This window comes from Gopherus evgoodei, chromosome 17, assembly GCF_007399415.2.
Source record: "Gopherus evgoodei ecotype Sinaloan lineage chromosome 17, rGopEvg1_v1.p, whole genome shotgun sequence".
Lineage (NCBI taxonomy): Eukaryota > Metazoa > Chordata > Testudines > Testudinidae > Gopherus > Gopherus evgoodei.
In genome coordinates, this window is record NC_044338.1 from 8,773,371 (window position 1) to 8,796,037 (window position 22,667).

The 22,667-nt window shown below is 42.9% G+C and overlaps 1 protein-coding gene across 16 annotated transcripts in view; it reads right to left on the bottom strand.

The window, feature by feature from the left end:
• The window catches only part of MSI2 (musashi RNA binding protein 2), a 388,040-nt gene that overhangs the window by 64,871 nt on the left and 300,502 nt on the right, over positions 1-22,667 (bottom strand). For all 16 annotated transcript variants that reach the window (XM_030536737.1, XM_030536749.1, XM_030536747.1 and 13 more), the window contains 2 exons: positions 16,661-16,775; positions 1,651-1,725 (listed from right to left, as the gene is read on the bottom strand). In XM_030536737.1, the coding sequence (XP_030392597.1) occupies positions 1,651-1,725; positions 16,661-16,775 (190 nt within the window). The remainder of the gene's footprint in view (positions 1-1,650; positions 1,726-16,660; positions 16,776-22,667) is intronic.

Genomic DNA, 22,667 nt, shown 5'->3' on the forward strand with positions numbered 1-22,667 from the left:
GTAGTTCTGGTTGCCTCATCTCAAAAAAGATGTATTAGAATTGGAAAAAGGACAAAGAAGGGCAACAAAAATGATTAAGGGTGTGGAACATACGATGAAAGATTAAAAAGACTGCGACTGTTCGGCTTAGAAAAGAGACGATTATGGGGGGATCTGATGTAGGTCTATATAATCATGAATGGCATGGGGAAAATGAACAAAGAAATGTTATTTACCCCTTCAGGTAACACAAGAACCAGGGGTCACTCAATGAAATTAATAGGCAGCAGGTTTAGAACAAACAAAAGGAAGTACTTCTTCATGCAACACATAGTCAACCTGTGGAACTCATTGCCAAGGGATGTTTTGAAGGTCAAAAGTATAACTGGGTTAAAAAATGAACTAGATAAGTTCATGGAGGATAGTTCCATCAATGGATATTAGCCAAAATGGTAGGGGATGCAAGCCTATGCCAAGGTGTACCTAAGACTCTGACTGCCAGAACAGAAGCTGGGACTGGACAACAGGAGATGGATCACTCGATAAATTGCGCTGTTCTGTTCATTCCCTCTGAAGCATCTGGCACCTACCACTGTTGGAAGACAGGATACTGGGCTAGATGGACCATTGGTCTGACTCAGTATTGCCGTTTTTATGTTCTTAAACTAAGCAAACTTGTGCTTCTAACATTCTCATTCTAAGCAATTAAATAAACAGTGCAAGGTGGTGGAACTGATCATGTGTGATCCAAGTGACATGGCATGGTAATGAATTTAACACAACATAGATTTCCTTTCCATGGCGTCCTGGTAGGCCTGAGCTATTAGTTAGCAGTAAATACAGCAATCATGACTCTGCTTCTAAAATCTCCCTTAGAATTCTTAAGGTGAAATAAAAAAAATCATCTGTCATTTCCAATTTAAGTTCTAAGCCGCACTGGCATAAAGTAAAATATAGGGAGAACTAGTTTCAGTGACTGCCTTTTCAAAGTGCCCCAGATGAAATCCACACTGTGTTACATTAAAAGCCAGCCTACCACTTTAGAACCATAGGAGATCAAAAATTATGAGTGGCAGTATTAAACTTCCAGTGAATGGAAATCACTAAATGCAGAAAATCTTTGAAAGCCACACAAAAGGGAAGTAGGGGAGGAACCAAACAAACATGAAGAAAGAATTAGATTGAGCACCATTAGACACCCGACTCTATGAAGGTCACCAGAGACATCTATATAAAATACATGCACATTGGACTTTTTACTCCAGAACTGCCATCCCTAGCAAATGTAAGCTTACTGTAAAATATGTACATAGAAAAAGGAAAAAAAAATTAACCGCGGAAAAGGGATGGTAATAGCTCTTAAATTATCACTCTGGTTAATTTTTTTTTAATTAAAAACTTTGTTTTCAAATAACCAGTACCAATTAGCACATTATATTAATAACAATCTTGGCTATATCCTTTTATATATATATATATATATATATATATATATATATATATATATATATATATATATATATATATATATATATATATATATATATTTGAAGATATATCTTCAAAATGGTCACAATTTGTCATCGCATGAAATGCTTCCTTGCAGATTTTCCTGCCTCAACTTGCAGCTATGGATTTAAATAAATCAATCTCCAAATGAAATGTACATACCTGGGAACTGATAGCTGTAACTTGGGGCAAATCCAGGATATCCTCTGCCATATGTCGCAACAAAATTTGGGTAACCTTGAATGTAGAAATGTGAATAAAAGAAAATGGTAGATTAATAAGGTTTTACTCTCTGCTCCTACATCTAATGTAACATTAACACAGAGGATGGGTGAAAAAGAAATTTGACTTTTACACAAGGTATGAAAGAACACAGTTTACTCTTCTCATGCACAACTGCAAGAAGGTTTCATCCTGAAGGAAAATAAAACATCTGCAGACACATGCTACTCTTCCTGATCAGTTTCTCCTTTTGCTATGCATATGAGATCTGTCACTCATATCATTAACATGCACTTTGGTATCTGAAGTCCAAGGACTGTGCATACTTTTTAGCTAGAAGAGTAAATGCCAAATGCTAAGGCTAAACACATAACACAGGTTTATACTGACATTTGGAGAGCTTACAATGAATGTACTTTGCTTCAGAGTTATTGACAGTTGGAGATTAAGGTACTAGTAATTCTTCATCCCAGGAGTGTGAAGGACAACAGTTAACACATCAAACAGTTAGAGGCAGCAATGTCAAGGAACTAGAGTGTCAAAGAGGTTTTAGTTTTTCAGGAAGGTAAAATTCAACAGATAAGAAATTTTTCCTGAAGCAATTTGTAACAGCGACAATCAGACAAAGTATTTGCTATTTTCTTATTAGGGCAACACCATTCAAGGACACTTTTGTTGTAAATAGAAATGTGTAAGCAAATATCTTGAACGCATGGTGTCCAATTTAATATAAGGTTTCAGCAGTCACATAACATGGCAGAAAAAAAACTCCAACCACATGCTAGTGTAACACAGAAAAAAAGCCTGTAGAATTTACAGCTACAAACCCCAGAGGTACACTGCAGATGGTGGAAGAAAACAGTGTTGCAAAGAGGACAAAACCATTTCAAGCAATATTACTGAAAGCATGACTGAGATTTGGATAACAGCACTGCAAATTAGAGCAAGCTGGTTTGGTCACGTTCTCATTAACAAGTAAACCGGCATGAACTCGTGTTCAGTGGAACCCACTGCTAGCCGTGGCTGAGAGTGACATGTCAATTTGCTAGTGTAGACAGGGTTGTCACGCACAGAGACTGTGCCATTTGGCTTTTTTTGTCCAACAGGCAATCATAGATAAGAATTCTACTGTATTATATAAAGACAGTAGGTTTATCTAGGCTCAAGAGAAAAAGCTCCTTCTGGCTCTTTAAGAGTCTAGAGGAGCACCTGGGAATCCCACCCCTTGCACTGGGTAGCGTGAGTGACCCTGGAATGCTGAATGGAGATGGCGTGAGCACTAGAAGAGGATCAGGAAAGGCTAAATTACATCCACCTCTGTTAATTTCAGTGGCAGCAATGCATACATATAGTAAACCAAGGCAGAATTTAAAGCCCCATGGGTTTAAAGACCAGAGATTAAGGGGTAGATCTGACTCCCATTGAAGTCCTGAGTCTTGTCCCATTTCTCTGTATGAGTGTTCTATCTATGTTCTTAAATGTACCCTGTCACTGACCGCCTCCAAAAGTTATAAAAACAGCGCACACAGATAGATTTCTCTCTTGCTCCTCCTGTTCAGACAGCGAGGACCCTATTTCATTTATTTTCAATCTCCCTCCAACCCCACCCGCACCCACCCTCCCAGTGTGGTGTTTTTGAACAAAGACAATCTAAAAAATGTGGTTTTGTTCTGAAGGTAGCAGGGTCCTGGCCAGCTTCACTTCTGGAAATCAAAACTTTTGCCTAAAAAATTCTGTCAGCTGTGTAGGGGTTATGTGTTTTCTTCACACTTTATTCTATTTGCATCGAGGCCGGTAAGTTAACTGCCTTTTCATAGGCTCCATTAGTGCTCCATTTACCAAGGCTAATAGTTACCGTGACCACCTTGTGTTACCCTCTACAAAGCTGGCATGTTTTTCAAACATCACTTACAATTCTCAAACTTCACCTGCCTAGTTTTAGCAGAAGAGTATTTATATTTCCAGCGCCAACAAACACTGCACAGTCTTCGCCATAATTACTGGGCAGTGCTCAGCTTTCTGCCTTTCTCCCCAAACCCACTGTTTCATCATGAAAGTCTTGATGCAACTCCCTTTGAAGTCAATGGGAATTTTTCCACTGATATTAAAGGAAATTGTATTTGGCCTTAAGCACATTGATATGTATGGTTGGGTTTGTTTGTTTACAACTGAAAATTTCCTTCCAAGGTCTCATACCTCTATTTTTATTTATTCTTTAAGCAGCAACTATTTCTAATATACTTTACAGTTATTTTGCTGACACAGCAAGTCCCTCCATTTCAGATAGAATTTGTATGTTTCATGCAGTTTACCATTCATCATATTTTAAAACCAGAAAATTCAATGCTTGTATGAATTTTGATAACTGCATTAAAGGGGTGCAGGAGAAAAGCAGGCATGTGACCACAACACAGGACACTGGTGCATTATATAAATATGTACCTACATTAGCTATCTCTTGAATATTTATTTCATAGCTCAACAGCAGGATTCCCTTAGAAATCTATCATTAAATCAGACCTTTCAGAGATAAGCTTTACAAACCATTTAAAAAACAATAATAGTGAAAAAATGGATTGTTTGCAAACTAAGTAGCCTCATTAACATCACTGTGGAACCTCAATTCTGCAGAGACACTTCAATCAGATCTCATTCTCTTTATAAAGAGCAAGTTTTATTTGGACTCTAAAAGATGAGATGATTTGTCAACTTAAAAACTGATTTAGGGTAGCTAGAGGAATGGACTTGCCACACACAGAACTCAAGATTTTGCATTCTAGTCATTAAGGGCTAGATTGTAACCTACAATCTTCGCTGAGTAAGAGGTGACATGTATCTGCACTTTCCAGAATGCAGACCAAGGAATGTATTATGACTCGGAGTATCTGTTTCCTTCCTCACTCTGAAGGGAAGTAATCGGCACAAGGCCTTTACCAAGCGCAAATTACTTTCTCAGCTGTGTGAGTGTGGCACACTGCGGGGCAGAGTTTCAGAGTGAAACCCTCACTTCCTTTCCCTGATCGCCCACCTATGTGATGAGAAGGGCAGTAGCAACCCCACTAAGCCCATTCTTCCCTTCCACACAGAAACCCACGGAACTTCACATCTCATTCCCTTGTGCAGGCTTACTGGGCAAGTGATGTTCTTGCCCTAATAGAACAGCCTTGAAAAGAGATACCTGAAGCCAACCACCAAGACAACTGTAAAGACACTTGTGACCCTCTCTTCCCCCCTCCTCCCCCCTGCCAACTGTATCATTTCTAACAACAAAGACAAAATACACAGCTGACTGGATAGAGGTTCTAATCTGTATCTCCCATCACAGAACATTCTCTAGGTCAGGCAGATGAAATCATAAATTTATAATACAGCATTACTTCAATTTTCCTCTTCATTTACTGCTGCGATGCACAGCTTTGCTCTAACGAGTCAAAGCCCAATCTGCACTGGGGAAATTGGCTGGCTGCATATCAATAGCACATTAGCACCATGCCCATGTGGATGCTTCATCAAGCCAAATTATGGTCCGGCCGACCTATCCACCATTTCCATTAGCCGCCATTCTCATCCTGCATTGGGCACTGAGCAATTTATTTGCTTCAGTACTTCTAGCAGATGATCAATCTCACAGTAATTATGTCTTGTTGCTAAACTAAAAATCAAGGTTTTGCCTGGATTACCTCCCTTGAAGAGAGACTGTCCTGTCCATGTAAGTGCAAACTTAAATCAACAATCAAACACGGTTTTACAACACAACTTTTACTCAGTTCTGTCTCCCTAACCGAAGATGGCAGATCCTATATATTCCATCTCTTAGGTCAGTTGGAAAGTGTCTCTAGTCTGTTGTTAAATTACTGACCCAACTATACAGCTCAGATGGAAGCTTTGCTGACGTTCATGCTAACTTAGGGCCAGATCTTTAGCTGGCGGAAGATGCTCAATGGAACATGCCACCTGAGAATCTGACCCTTAAACTATAGTGGTGAAGTTTTGTCTTTATCTCTACCACAGGTACTGCCATACATGTAGTTATGTGGTTTGTTCACAGTTCCAAAAAATACTGAAGAAAATTTTTTTTCCCGGCATGGTGTTAATGTGCTATTGATAATGCAGCCAGCCAGTTTTCCCCCGTGCAGACTGAGCTTTGACTCGTTAGATCTGAAAACAAAAGGTTTTGAAAATGTTGTCACAGTGGAAATGCCAAATAAATTAATAAATAAAGTTTCCGATTGAACAAAATATTTTGTTTAACATTAAAGTGTTTTTTTTTCAAATGTTTTTGCATTTTTGCACATAAAATAGAAGGAAATTACAAAACCAAGTCACTTCAACCAAGAAACTCAGGATGTTTCATTTAGAAAATGTCAAACTGAAATATTTACACTACTTCAGAATTATTTTTCTTCTAACACAAACAATTCAGCAAAATAGACAGGAACTCATGAAACATTTCAGTGTTGCTGAATCTGTATTTTTCCACATATACAAGTTCCCACCAAAAAATTTCATCTATCTTTACACATGATGGAACAGTGAACTCTGTTTTAAATATACACATTGACCAGCCATTACAATTACACTGCATAGCATTTCCTCTTGTAGCTATAGGAAACACATGAAAAACAGCAGTAGAGCCAAATACCACTGTGTAATAAATTCAAGTGGTCTTTAAACAGAAAAGCATCCAATAGAGATGAAACTTGCATTCAGTTTATAGGACAAAATAAATGGGAAATAATATATTACCTATTTTTTTTTACTCGGAATTAATTTTTCTGATATCATCAAAGCACCTAATAAATATTCAACTGTTAAAACTCTGTAAAGAAGCTATTAAAGCCATTTTACCAACAGGGAAACTGAGACACAGAGCAGCTGAGTGATTTATCCAAGATCACACGGCATATCATTAGTATTATTACTTGTATTTCAGCAATGCCTAGAGGGCCCAGCTAGGATCCCCACTGTGCTAGGTGCTACACAAATGCATAAAACCAGAGAGTCTCTGCCCTGAAAAGCTTACAATCTCAATAGGCAAAGGGCATGATAAAGGAAGTGTCATTATTCCAATTTTATAGTGCTGAGGCACCGAGCGATTAAGACTTCATTGATTCCCAAACATTTTACTAAGGTGACCCACCAACTGCATTTTCTCTTTTTTTGTGACCCACCATTATGTATAGACTATAGGTCAGGCTGACAGAGAAGGGGAGTGGGAGCATGGCATGGTCAGGGGCTGCAGAGCGCCATTTGAAGCAGAGGGCACTGACCGTGATATCCCCCAGTCGTGCTGCCACACCTCCCCGCCTAACTCACCTCTTCCCTCTCAGGCACCGCCCATTAGCCTGGCAGAGGAGCACCTGGGGGGGCCAGAATCTTATCTTCCCATTAGCCCCTACCCTCACCCCCCCCCCCCCAAGAGCCCCTCTCAGCCCCTGAGGGAGCCCTTCTTACCCTTCCCAGCTCGTGAGCCTCATGTCTGTTCACTCTGCTTCTCAGTTCCCGGTGCCAAGAGGACCAGGAGCCTCCATTTTGGCACACTGACGGCCTGGAATGCATAGTGGGCCCAGATGTCATGCTGGTAGTGCATCACCGCGCACATGACCAGTTAATGGCTACTGGGTGCAACAGGCCATTTTTTTATTCCCACTGAGGAATGGTGACCCATCTAGAACCTTCCGGCAACCCACTGCTGGGTTGGGAACCATCGTTTGGGAAACACTGACTTGCCCAAGGTTGCGCAGGGAGTCGGTGTCAGAGAAAGGACATTTAACTGGGCTCCTGGCTCTCTGTCCTCAGCTCTAGCCACAAGAGCACATTTCCACTCTGTGAGCAGGGGAGTCCCCAGCCTCGTGGTTAGAGTCACGTCAACAATTGCAGGGAGAGATAAGAGATCTGGCCCCACCCACTCCACCAGGTTCTGACCCAGGGCCCTCTGGAGTATCGTAAGGACGGCATTCACTACCTACAGTCCAGCTAACAACCTCCTGTGAGTCTCTTCCTACCGCTCTGTCCCTCCCTAAGACACGTCGTGACTTGTGATTGTCCTCTGCGACAAAGGCCTCTGTGGGCTAAGGCAGTGGTTCTCAGACTTGTGTATTGGTGACCCCTTTCACACAGCAAGCATATGAGTGCGACTCCCCTTATAAATTAAAACACATTTTTTAAAATTTAACACTATTATAAATGATGGAGGTTAAGCGGGGTTTGGGGTGGAGGCTGATAGCTCACAACCCTCCAAGTAATAACCTTGCGACCACCAGTTTGAGAACCCCTCGGCTAAGGAGTCCATGCTTCCTGTAATGGTCCCTCCTCCTGGTATAATCCCTAGCTAGTCATGAGTACCGGTCTGTCTCCTTCTGCCAGTCATACTCACGGCCTGTGCTGCAATGCCTCCTTTTAACAGGGCTGCCAACTTTCTAATAACACAAAACCAAACACCCTAGTGCTGCCCCTTCTCCAAGGCCCTGCTCCCCACTCACTACATTCCCCCTCCCTCAGTGGCTCGCTCTCCCCCACCCTCACTCACTTTCCCTGGGCTGAGGCAGGGAGTTGGGGTGTGAGAGGGGGTGAGGGCTCTAGCTGGGGGTGCGGACTCTGGGGTGGGGCCAGAAATGAGGGGTTCAGGGTGCAGGAGGGGGGTCCAGGCTGGGGGAGAGAGTTCGGGTGTGGGAGGGGGTGAAGGCTCCAGCTGGGGATGCAGGCTCTGGAGTGGGGCCAGAAATAAGGGGCTCTGGGTGTGGGAGGGTGCTCTGGATTGGGGTAGGGGTTTGTGCTACAGGAGGAGACTACAGGCTGGGGGGTGGGGCTGATTTGGAATGTGGGAGCGGGTTGCAGGTTGAGGCAGGGGGTTGGGATGTGGAGGGGGTACAGGCTCTGAGCTGGGGATGAGTCATTTGGGGGTGCAGGAAGGGGCTCCAGGCTGGGGGTTGGGGTGTCAAGGGATTCAGAGTGCAGGAGAGTGCTGAGGGTTGAGACAGGGGGATTGGGGTACAGAAGCGGGTGAGGGATCTGGGCTAGGGGTGCAGGCTCTGGGGTGAGGCCGAGGATAAGGGGCTCAGAGTGTGGGAGGGGGCTTTGGGCTGGGGAAAGGGTTTGGGGTGTGTGTGAAGGCTCTGGAATGGGGCTGGGAATGAGGGATTTGGGGTGCAGGAACCAGCTCTGAGTTTGATGGTGAGGGCGTCTGGGGTTGGAGTGTAGGCTTACCTCTGGTGGTTCCCGGTCAGCGGTGTAGCGGGGGTGTTAAGGCAGGCTTCCTGCCAGTCCTGGCATCATGGACCACCCTCTGCACCGGAAGTTCCCAGCCAATGGGAGCGTAGAGCCAGTGCTCAGGGTGGGCCCCCGCTTAGGAGCCAGACCTGCTGCTGGCCTCTTCCAGGGCACAGTGTGGTACCAGGCCAGGTAGGGACTAGCCTATCTTAGCTGGGCAGCATCACTGACCGGACTTTTAATGGCCCAGTCAGTGGTGCTGACTGAAGCTGCCAGGGTCCCTGGGTGTTCCGGCTGAAAATTGAACACCAGGTCACCCTACCTCTTAAAACCTCCTCCAGCTGGAGCATGCCAAGCAGGCCCATTGGGTCAGGGCTTCCTGGGCCCAGAGCTCTTTCCTTATCCGTGTCCCTAGTGTTGGGTTTATCCACCCCATCATTAAGTAGCCGCCTCATAAAAAGAAACAGCATTTATGCTGCACAAGCCTTTACTTAGTATAAGACAAAGGAAGGGAAAGAATATATTTTAAAGTTTCTCACCAAAACCAAAACAAAACTGTCCACACAATCAACAAATCAGCAGTGCTGCACCTGGAAGTTTTCTGTCTTTACCTGCATGATGGGCAGTGCAAGATAAATAAAACTCACTGTTGAGATGTGAATAGTCTGAACACGTCCAGGCTCACAGATCTTTGCTTTTAAAATCAATTCAAATGTTCAAATCAATAAAAGCAAATTATAGTTTCCCCAACACAAGTAAGCAGTGCTCAGTGGCTTATCTGCGTTATTATTTGAAGGATACAATGTATCTACGGAAGAGTTAACCCAACACCTTCTGATTATGCAGCTTGATGTGAAGGGCTGCTGTCAAAGTGGTTGTTTAAAGTGTTTTGTCTGGTCTATAAAAACGGTCCGGTACTGAAGACATCCCATTTCAGGTATTCTGGTGCCAGCAGAAATTATATATTACTCTAAGTTTTAAGAAGCTGGAAGAGAAGGCGTAGCCCTCAAAGCACTTGTTTAGACTGCGGTTAATTTACACCAGTGCAGTACCGTGCTGATGCTAGTATTATCACAGACATCCTGCATTGGTTTAAGAAGTGGTTTGCATTATGGTGCAAGGTATCTATTACAACATTGCAGTATGTCTCTGCCAGCAGATTGTACTGGCAGCTACGCTGGTGCAAGAATCCCCCAGGTAAACTATACCTAAGTCTCACATTTAAAATACCTAGTACAGGGGTTCTCGACCCCTCAAGGACTCGCCCGCTTATTACATGGAGAGTCACGAGCTGTCAACCTCCACCTCAAACCCCAACAGGGCTGACTCAGCCATTCATCCTTCCAATGTAGATAAACATGTGATACTCAGATTCGGAGGAGATCTTAAAATCAAGGCCCTGGCACCTCTGGATGGATAGTAAGGACCTCACAATGCTTTCAGAACATAGCTTGCTTGCCTTCTCTGGCCAAAATGCTCCCCACCCTCTTGTGCAATGGCCTGCAGAGGTAGCTGGATGTAATAATAGAATAGCAAGGTTGGAAGGGACCTCAGGAGTCATCTAGTCCAACCCCCTGCTCAAAGCAGGACCACCAATCCCCAGACAAATTTTTACCCCAGTTCACTAAATGGCCCCCTTAAGAGTTGAACTCACAACCCTGGGTTTAGCAGGCCAATGCTCAAACCACTGAGCTATCCCTCCCCCTAACAGTAGTCATTTAAATATCTACTGATAGTGCCTTTCATCACAAAGGAGACTTGTGCAAACACCATCTCCCTTTGCATCCCTCTCCCAAACATCTTCACATCTTCTTTTCTGCCTCTTCTTTGCCCTCAAAGAGTTCTCTTACTTTCTTCTGTGTGGAAACAACCTCCTTTAAAATACATTCCCTCTTCCAAGCTCTTCAGCCATGACAAATACAGAATTTCTCCACCACCTTGTGCTCGTACTGTGAGGGGTGATGCCCAGTTGTAAAAGGTTCAGGTCCTCTGATGTTTATACACAGTAGCATTATTATTAAGGGGAGGTGATTTTTGACTGAAAGGCATCTTTCAGTTTCCAACCACTCCAAAATGACTAGACTCTGGTGTATGAGGGGCACTGTAATTTCATAAGTGGACTAGATCAGTGGCTTTCAATCTTTTCTGTCATGTACCACGTTATAAAATTAAAGGTTTTGGGATGCCCATGCAGAAAGGGAGAGTGGCTATGACCCTCGAATTGAGAACCCATAGTCAATGTGCATGCAAAACAAAGATAATTCCCAGTGGTGAATGGGGGAGATTATGTATTGAGGAGCAACTACGGTGGAGGAACATCTGCTACAGAGCAGACATGTTCTCCCTTCCTCTTTTTCAGTCCAAACAGTTGATCTTCCTCCTGTTACAAAGCAAATAGAAGAGTTAACTGAATGGTGACTATGGCTGTTTAAGAAGATGCTGAATGCTACAAAAGGTGCTACATTTTGGAGGCTAGAAAGGTTCCTAAATACTCTGCAAGACACCCAGGAAATGTATGCCTAATAAAGAGTTTCCCTTCCCTGATTTTGTCCCAGAGGCAGCTTCTCCTCTATTAAACAGACTCTGTTGGGGGTAGGGGAGAGGAGGAATGACTTTCCTTGAAGGGCACAAGCTTCTTTTATGCATGAGCTCAGCCTACCTAAATTGAACATGTGCAGTAATGCAGAGCCCCAATCTGGCTTATGCAATGATATAAAACGTCTCCTGGAGACTTTCTGAAATTTGGTGTTCACATCAGGTAGCATTCCAGGGATATATACTTTACGGGCTGAGCGTTTCGGTCTCTGGAGGGACCTGCAATTTAAAGGGGTCCGGCTTTATTATTAGCATCAGTACTTCTAAGGTACCCATCACTGCAGGAAGCTTGCTAAAAGAGTCCCGCAAGACTCAGGATCAGCTGAGTCGCCCGGGGTAGGAAGTTCCACAGTAAGTTGCATTCCACTGAAAACCCCCCATGAGTTTGACTCGGGCTCTCTTTGCTGTGGCATTCTCAGCAAGTGGCACTGCTGGAGGAGGTTTGTCAGTAATGTACACCATTTAGGGCTTTTTAGATATGCATGAGGCCATAGGACCTGGGAAAGGTCAGTAACCAATGCAGACACAGCAGCAGCGGTGCAATGTGATCATATCTGTATGCTCTATATTAAAAGAGGTCAAAGATGCCCTGCGCGGTTCAGAGCTGCTGGCTGGATATGGTAATAAGGCATTAGCTGGATAGGATGTGGCTTCCTGAGTGCCTGCTGGATGACTACAAGTTTTAGTGTTGTGGGAAGCCAACTCTCCCCGCACAAGTCATCTCTGCTTTCAGCTGGATGACAACCCTGTGTGCTACCACTAACTATAAGGGGCACAGACCCAATTCACGAGCAGTCGCATGGGCTTCCTGCTGTATTTCCAGGGCTCGTTCTTGTGAGACTGGCCCAAACTGAATCCGCCATTGATGCTGGCCCAGCATCTGTGTTGGAGAGATTGTCTCGGAGTCCACTACTCCTTCCTGTGAAGTAGGACATCAGGGAGTAGGTGATAGTTGGGCTTAAAACCGCTCCAACTTGCTCTTTCAGCAGAGTGGTTCAATAATGTTCTTAGTCTCCCTGAAGGGCACGTCTCTTACACTGGATGACAAAAAGACTGAGACAGCCCAGAAGCTCTGTGGTACAGGGCTCAGTCTGCCTACGCTCTTAGAGATGGTACGTCCTTTTAAAAAGTACTCTGATTTGGTCCCAACCAACCAATAATCACGGAACATGGCTATGTACTTCTTGGTTCCAGCTGCTGCTGGATTCTTGGGGCAGCAATGATTAATGAGGAAGACCAACTTCCTTAATAGCTCCGAGGGAAGCACTATGCACTCTTTCCTTTGAGTGGTCTGGTGTATTCTTTCTCCTGATTTTCTGTTCTTTCCGTGAGCTGCATCTGGAGAAGGTGACCTTGGACAAGGGCTTCTGGAGATCCATATAAAAACTGTCAAGAGCAGCTCCGGTTCACTCAGGCTCTGTGAAACTAAATGTCTAAAGCTAGTAATGGAGTAATTCTGACAAAGGCCTCTTGGGATCTTAACAAAATATTCAGCTACTTCAAAATCTCCCTCTGGCAATGCGTTACTTCATATGCCTCGTTGTTTGATGGGTTAATTACATCCTTCTTCCTCTCAGGGATTGGGCCTCATTGCATGTCATTGCCAGGGGTTGGAAATAAAAAATTCCTCACTGAGCCTTTTGCTGACATGCCCAGTTTCCAACCTTGAAGTGCACTTTTACCAGAAACCCTTGAAAAATGGGAGTTAAAATGGTCATGCAGATAGGCTTGGACTTCTGTGCTGTGACTTTGTTATTTAGCAAGTATTTAACAGAGTGCCACTAAAGCAATCAGGAACTTGGAAGAAGGAAAAAAAAATAGCTAGAGCAGATAATTAAGTATGTGGCCTTCAACGTGAATCAGTCATTCATTCAGAGCAAGTTCCCATGATTTGAAATATAATAAGAGCATGTTAAGAGTGGTCCTGTGAAAACCAGTGGAACAGAACCAGTGTGGTTGATTTAATGAAATCATACATTGCACATGAGTAACAGGCACCTGTATGCCAAGAAAGGAATTTGCCAAAATGCATACATATTGCTTGCTTTCAACAGAAATAAATGTACTAGCCCAAGGTTTCTTTCATCATCTTAGTTTTAATGTTCAAAGCAACCTTATTCAAAGAGATAGCCCTAGTGAAAATTAGTCATAACACGCCTCAGGGTTAAATTCTCCTTTCAGATCACTGTGCTGGGCTCTGGCTCTGAAAATTCTTCTTGCTCAACATGCACTGATCTCTCATTGATGTCAAAGGAAGAACAGAACGTTAGGGTCAGGATTCACAATAGTGAGCTGAAAAGAGAATTTTGCCCTTGGTCCTTCTGTCTAGGCTATAATTCCACTGCGTCTCTTTTATATGCAGGTGACCGAGCCCTGTCTTGGAGAATTAGCTAACAAGGTTGCATTCAACCAACTCCTGTGAACAAAAAACTAGACACCATCATAGAGCAAAGTGCTAAAAAGCATGGAAGTAGATAGTTGAAATGAACATGGGTCTAGCAGAACAGGATGAATAATTTAACCCTAAATTTTAATTTCCAAAATTGAGAATCACATTAAGGGAGAGAAGTTGGGAGCAGTGGAAAAGAATAAAATATGCTCATCTGAAGAGACTGTTCTATTGCATCCACGAACAGATCAGCTTCAAGGCCCCTGAACTGACCTACTAATTCAGGGTAAAAAAAACACACCTTGGGAAAGTCCTTTCTCAGTCTGGTGGTGCCTGACTTCAGGCACATCAATAAATGGCCTGATTGTCGCAGGTATTGAGCATGCTTAACTTCCAGTGACTTCAACGTGAGTGCCATGTGCTCCACGGCCGGAAGACGTGAAGCCACTTGCACCCTGACCCTGCAATGAACTTCGTGTGGGAAGAACCCTGAACCACTCCATTAGAGCCAAGGATCCAACCATTCAAAGATCACTGAAGGACTTGGGGGCCTTATCCAGGTGCCTAACTTTAGGCATCACCTACATTTTGGATGATTTCAGCCTTTATCATTTAGTAGATTGAGAAGGGGTGAGGACAACACTTACAAATCCTAGATTAAAAACAGAGCCACAGCCAGGTTAGTTTGTTTTCCTTCCAAGGTACCGATTGGCTTCCCAGGCTATAAGCTTCTCTCGTGGGGACACCAACACCCCACCTGTGTGTCAGCTACAGCAGAGTACGTCATCATTTCAGCCTGCTGGCATGCATTGATTGAACAGCAGGGGAGCGATATCCTGGTTCCCTTAACCTAACTCCTTCCACTGAAGGAAGTACGGGCTATTCAGGATCTCTTCCCCTCTCAGCTGTTGTTATGCAGCACCTAGCATAATGGGGCTCCAAACTTCGGAGTGCAGCTTCTAAGATCAACCTCAATATAAATACAATAATTCTTTATTATTCTTAATGACAACAGTTCACAATGCTTCACAAGTCAGCCCTTCCCTCACCACAAAAAATCATGAGGTTGGCTAAAAAATCACGACATTAACAAGTATCAATGTAGGGTTCTTTTTAATTGTCCTTTGGCTTCTTTAAAAAGCTTATTTTATAGATATAGATAGATACACACACACACGTACATATGAAAGTTGAGATTTTTGGGTAACAACATGATTCCAGCAGGTAGGGGGTGTTAAGAACCCTCCAATCTCAAGTCAGATGATAAAATGGTGAGAGTTGGTAACACTGCTTCAAACAAACTCCAGGACCCTGGGCTGGTTAGTGGAGCAGAAAGAGGAACATTAAACACAATATAGAGGAGATAAGAGTGGAGGATGAACCCATCTGTTGCAGAATTTGCGGGAGCTTTAACACGTCCCTTTCTCCTGCAGGGTGAATTCCACAGAACAACACCGAGTAGGGGAGAGGCAAGGAGAGAAATGGTTTCAGGACTGTAGGCAATGGAGGCAGTGTGGCCTAGCAGACAGAGCACAGCATTAGGACACAGAAGACCTGGGTTCTACTCCTTGCTCTTCCACTGGCCTGCTGGATGACCTTGGGCAAGTTACTTCCCCTCTCTGTGCCTCAGTTTTCCCATCTGTATAATGAGGAAAACTATGCTTTTTTTTTTGGTACCTCCTTTATAAAATGCTTTGGGATCTACAGATGAAAGAGCTTTGGACTGGGACTCAGGCGATCTGGGCTCCATTCCTGGCTCTGCTATTGGCCTGGTGGGTAAACTAGATACATTTTCAGCTTTGCTGATCCCTCTTTCCACTCTCCATCATTAAGTATCGTTGGTGGTTAACCCACCCATTAAGGGAAGGAGTAGGAAAAAGAAAAATCACACAGACTTTGGACTTTTGTTTAGTTAGTACAGGAAAGACTCAGTTCTCTCTAGGAAACACCTTCAAGCACCCTCACTCTATGAACACAGCAGGGGTCAACCATTGGAAAAGTTAAATATACAAAGGGCAGGGGGGAGATTGAGCAACAATGTATGTTTTTCTAAAAATATGCTGGCAATGGATTTGCTGCATCCTGACTCGGTAACTCTGAAGAAAGTATATAAAGAGGTTGTCAGATTATATACAAAAAAGAAACGATCTAGGCAGAAACAAATGAGAACCAATTATAACTGAAAGACCTCCTGAACAAATAGAATTTTGCCATTAAATATCATTTATCCCATTTAATTAGTATTTTCTGGACAAAATACTCCAAACTAAAATATCGTTCTGTCTCCTTGAAACTTGTAATTATTGTTGCGACCTGCACTATTATGCATCTCCTCTGCTTTCTCTATCCTGCATGCCACTTAAAGCTGCAAGATTTTCAATTATCTATGCTGAACTGTCAAAGACACCTTTAAGAGAAGGGGAATAATGTGTGACTCAATTCCTCTAAAAAAGAAAAGAGATCATTTTTAGTCAGAATGAACACGCTGCATCTTTCATCATTCTATTTTTGTGAATAAGAGTAAAACAGGCTATTTAAAACATCCATTTAAATGCAAATTTTGATATCCCAGGAAGAAAAAAAAAAAGTTAATCATTTACCATAGACAGGATTATTTCCCCACTCCCACCGTTTAAATTTTAGAGTTGCACACTGTGTGCAAGCTCAGTAATTCACGCACCTCTGCACCTCTAAACGGGGAAGACAACACAGGTAGATGCTTTCTCTTTAGTAGTTCCATGGCTACTTCACACTTACCCAACATTCCCATCCCTAGCATAAAAGCGTCCATGGTATATGGTAATCCTCGTGCCCTTCCTCTTGTCCCTGGTGGAAACATCACTTCTTTAGGTTGTGCTTTCTTACATTCTACCTATTGAGCAGAAACATGTACAAATGAGATGCAAATGAATTCCATGTAAATGTCAAATGCAGAACTGAGCTAGATAAAGGGGAAAAATTATTTTTAGCTTTTTTTTTCCCAAATGTGAACTTTAAAAATAGTCCACCAGTGTAAACGAGTCTAAAAAGAATAAATATGTGCATGTCTCTTAAAACACATAGCAAAACTCTGTTAAAATGATAAAATGCAGGTTTAATAAGTTGTCCTGTTTCTGAAACAAAAACCTATGCTCTGTTTACTCTCAAATGATTCTCTGCAGGCATGGAATGAATGAAGGACAGTCATTGGCACAGTTCTATTACGAGTGATAACAGAAAATGACTATTGGTGATCATTACAGAAAGCTCCATTTTAAATGTGAATAAAGAATCAATATTTCTACTCGGCAGAGGAATTTCTTTAAATCCTACCAGTAAATGATCCACATTCTCTCTCTTCTAGTTATTCCTTTTATCTTTTGAAGTTTCTTAATACCATTTAAATCATAAAACAAATCTGTAATTAATAACTTCTTAAAATCTTGCAAACACGAGCGTAACCAAAAGTACAGGGGTGCTTTGACAGTATGAGCTTCAGAACAGATTTTTGTTTCATGCACCAGAACCAAGCCCGTGGAGAAGGCATGGAATAAAGAATCAGAAGACATGGGATCTAGGTTTGGGCTCTGCCATTGATTTGATCCTTAGGCAAATCCCTTCACTTCTCAGTGAATTTTCTGTCTCCCCTACCACCCTTTGTCTGAATCGGTCCATTTAGAACTCAAGCTCCTGGAAATTGCTTCTTACGACATGTTTGTATAGTGACTAGCACAGTGGGGCCCTGACCTTGGGCCTCTTGTCATGATTGTAACGCAAATTACAAAAGCATCTGCTTTTCTGGTTGTGGATTGAACACACCAACCTCTAACCCACAGCAATGAAGAACAGAATAGGCAATCTTTAGCATATGCAGATTCGGCTGGTGGATTCACTTTAAGCAGAGAAACACCTCTTCCACAGGCCCCGCTACTTGAATGAGCAGGCACAGGTGGGTGTGCTTCCTACGTGAAAACAGGTAATTACACCAGAGAAAACCAGGGAGGTAAAATAACATGGCTAAATGCCTCTGTTCCTAATAGCCCTATCAGTGACTGTGTATTCATTGTCTTATGAAAACTGACCGCCTGTTCCTAGGCAACCTGATCAGTGAAAATTTCAGGTTTACATAATTTTCATTTAGGTAACATGAAGGTTAACCGACTGTAATGGGAGTATTTTAAACAAAACCACCTACTCTTCCACTTTCTATTCCAAACCCCACGACAGATCTTATTTACTTAGCTTGCTCGCAACACTTCACAAAGCAATAATGCTCAGATTCCGCCAACAACGATGTCAAAACACTAGCATCTTGCCAACAGATCTGCCAGAATCCATTGAACTTTGAAATGAAATGCCTCTAGAGTTCTTCTGATGTCACTGTTTTGCCAGTGAGGGTCTGGATCAGGATTGCTCAGTGGGTATAATGGGAGAAGAGCAGGGAGAGGAAAGGGGAGCCACTGGAGGAAACTGGAAGTATTTGACTCTTATGATTAAAGCGTACAGGAAACCTGGGTTCCACATCATGGGTGCTGGAATTAGGGGTCCTGCCACACCCCCTGACTTGAAGTGGTTTCCATCATATACAAGTTTACAGTTTGGTTCAATGACTCTCAGCACCTTCACTATACAAATTGTTCCAGCACCCCTGTTCCACACACCCCCACCTCTGCCACTGACTTGCTTTAGAATCCTATACAAGTGGCATAATTTCTCTGTGCCTCAGTTTCTCCATCTGCAAAATGAGGACAACATGCGTTCTGCAAAACAGGTGCGTTGGGACTGGAAGTCAGATGTGCAAAACATTTTGCAGCCCTCAGAAGGATGCTGCTATGTAAAGAAAAAGCATTGTTACTGTGAGTGCTCTTTGCTGGATATATGAATTGTGGGTGACGGATGAGACTAGCTGCAAAAGATTTAAAAGGAGGCAGGCAAAATAGGTTAAATAGACATTATGAACAAGAGAGGCATCTCAAATGGAGACACCCGCTCTCTGCATGCCCTATAAACTCAGGTAAAGACATGGCAGTACCAGCAGTGTATTCCTTCCTCTTCTCTTCAGCGACAGTGAGTCCTCAGTGAAGGAATACATCCACAGGCAGAGGGAGAACCAAGCAAGTGACTTTCCCACCATTTTAAATAATGGGTCTGTTCTCATAGCTTCAGGCTCCCCGCTGTTTAGAACAGCGCAGAGGGATCAACTTCTATTTGCCCTCTTCCCTTCTCCTCAAAAGGTTTATTGGTTCACAATGTCTGGGGCTGTGTGAATGAGAGCTTCATGGACAGCCACCAGACTGAGTGATAAGGTTTCACAGTAGTCTCTTTTAAAGAAAGAGACAGAAAGAGAAGGAAAAAAGAAAAAAATCCTTCCACATTTGTTAATTCAAAATCTTAGCATAGAGGTGTATGTTGCATCTATCTAGAGAAGAGGACGGTTAAGGCCCTGGACTGGGACTCAGACAATCTGGGTTTCAATTCCCAGCTCTGCCACAGATTTACTGTATAACTCTGGGTGAGTCACTTAATCCCTCTGTGCCTCATGCTTCTCTGGCTCCCATGTGTTTGTGAAATATTCAGATACTATGGAGATAGGGACCATACAAGTATCTAGATAAAGATAAGAGAAACAGACCAAAAAAAAAAAAAAGGAAAAAGTAATGGAGAAACAGATCAAACGGAAGAAGAACAGGACCTACCACACTCCCAGGCTTGACTGAGTGTCTCTTTTCCCCACAAATTCAACCCTGCACTTGAAGACACTAACCTGTTTACTGTGGTAGCTAGGAAAGAAGCTCAGAATTCCCCCACTTTCTAAGCACTATCTGGAGTGGCCCTTAAAGAGGGCTGCTTCACCTCGCAGCAATTCAGGCAACCATCAGCTTCCATTTCGGTTCATAACGGTTTACTCTCCATAAAATTCTCATTAAGATTTAGGTTCTAGCTCCCCCTAAATTCAAAGTGAAGCTCAGGGGAAACTTATTGTTTATAGTTATTGGTTTGTATTACAGAAGCACCTAGAGGCTAGGGCCCCGTTGTGCTAGGCACTACACAAACACAACACAGTCACTGTCTAAAAGAGTTTACAATTTCAGTGTTAAAGAATATAGACAATAGGTGGATACAACAGATGGGGGAAACACACGGAAACAATGACACACCCTCATAAAAACAGTGGTCGTAGCAAGCCAGCCACCTAGCCACTGTTGAGCTGGGGTTTTTTTTGGTAGACATCATGAAGTGGACAGTTTTAAGGAGGACCAGAACGGCTGGAATGGGAAACTGACCCTAAATTCAAGCAAAATGCTATAATCTTTGACATAACATTTCAATAACGTTTCCAGTGAGTTTCGAGTCTAAATGCAATATGGCAGGCTTCCCATGAATTTGAGTTTTGTGGCCAACAGTTGCCATCTCTCTTGTTGAAACCCGAATGGCCATGGAAAAAAACCTTGATGTTACCTCCTCACTGCTCCCAGATCATCCTATAAAAGCCAGGGTCCTTCCTCAGGCAACAAGCACACAACACAATCCCATGTTCTCGTGTGTTCTCTCTAAGTATCAGATGAAAAAGTTCAGCAACCACCTCTGCAACTTCCCTTTGGTTGTTTTTAATCACAGGGCTATTTATCAGGAGTACGCCCAATTCAATTTCCTCAGGCAAATCCAAGTGGAGGTGTATCATTTCATTTCTCAATCATATTCTTCAGCTTCACCACTGCTCAAAATGTCATGGAGTCATTGGTTACACCTCAGAGCAGTTTTCACTGCAAATATTCAGAATGATAAAAAACAATCTAGTCTGGCTAGAGGGACAATTAACAGGAAAATGAAGTTTGGATTAACACCATTAGAAACAATAACCCAGTAATTAGCTTCTGCAGCTACAAAACAGACTACCGCTGGTTTCAGAAAGATGATCTTAATTTACGATTTTCACAGCCCACAAGGACATAAGGAGAATGTTAACAAGCTGCAAATAAGTTTTAACTTGGAATTAAAAACGTAAAACTCACTGGGGGGAAAAAAATGCCACTCTTAAAACCTTGCAAATGAATATACCCAATCAACACTAAAGATAATCTCAAGAGATTAAGCATTCTTCCGTGAGCTGGGAATGGATCCTTCCGGGAGGGGATTTAATACTCATGCAAGATGCTGGATTGGCAACCCTGGTTAACTCTCTTACCACAAAGGAGTGTGCAGCACAAGCAGTGGCAATGTCAGCTTTCTCTGCATTGCTCTGTCAATTTGTCCCCAGTCTGACTTCTAGGGAGCACCTTTAACGACAGCTGAACACTTTTCACCTATGGATCTCAAACTGCTTTACAAAAAAATGACTAAAGCATTATTATCCCTGTTTTGCTGATGGAGAAACTGAGGCACCAAGAGGGGGAGTGACTTGCTCCAGTGGATCAGGAGCTAGACCAAGAACAGATCCCAAGACTCAGCTCACCTGGCTAGTTCCCTGCCTCAGACAGTAGTTCACTCTCCATGCTGATGTAGATCCTTGACCTCTGCCATAGGCCTAATGGTCACCACACCTCTCTGCTGACACTTGCAGCAGAAAGGTCTGTCATTGTCAGCTGCAGAGTTGTTTCTCTTTTCTTGTGATAAGACAGACCTTTTCATTGGGAACTCAGTGGAGATTACCAAACTCATCCCACACAAGTCCTTGAATGGGCATCAGATGGTGACAACTTTTGGTCACTACCAACCCAGGCAGAAGAAGCTGCCATTGTATGCTGACCTGAGAAAGGCAGAGCAGTTGATTATGTACCCCATGCTTCATCATGTAGCAAATGGTTCATGCTAGGATCAAATAAAATCCACTGGACCATGTTGAATTTGAAGACAACCATGTAGTATTCGTGACATCACATGATACTATCTAGAACATTTTTACTGAACTGGGAAGTGCCAGTGGATTTCAAAAAGTGTGTGTGTACACACACACACACACACACACACACACACACACACACACACACACACAGATTTCAAAGTTAGGCCACTCCCAACTCCCTGGTTAATGTGGGCAATCAGCCCATAAATCTGGATATTAAACAAATTCTTCATTTCAGCGTTTGCAGTTCACCTTAATAATCTCCAGATTTTGGCACCTTCCCTGCATGCGGGATGTTCTTCAGGTTCAGTTAACTAACAAAAGGAAGTTTTAACTCTAAGGCGAAAATAGCAGAGAAGCTAAAATTCACTGTTTTTGTTTAGTCTGGTCTTGGGAATTAATATTACACTGGAGTATTCTTGGGTCAGGACTGAGCAGGCAAACTTGCTGGAACCATGGGCTGTCAAGATGGGGAGCGAAAAGCCTGTTGTACCCAGCATAACAAAACGAGCTGTCAGCTCTCAACACCAAGATGTTTTGGAAAACATGGCTACAACTTAGAAGAGAAACCAGAGCTATTTTGGGAGAAGCAGCTAAGGGAGAGGGAGTGTTCTTGTATTCACAATGCACAAAAAACTGCTTGCCACCCAAAGACAAGGCAACCTTGTCTTGCCAACAAGGAATAATTGACAGCAAGTTGGATTAGTTTACCTCTGAGATGCCACGTTGTTCATGCAACTGCAAGCCACAACCACTGTTCATGTAATACTAAAATCTATATTCACCTAGTAATGCTGTAAGGTCTATTTACATAAGGCAATAGAAGGAACTGTGTTTTTTTTAAAAAGTCCTTCAAAGTTTGGCAAACCAGAGGTGGGGAGTATGGAATGACTGATCACTTAATAGATGCTCAGACTGTGACTCGGAGGTCAGTGACTGCAG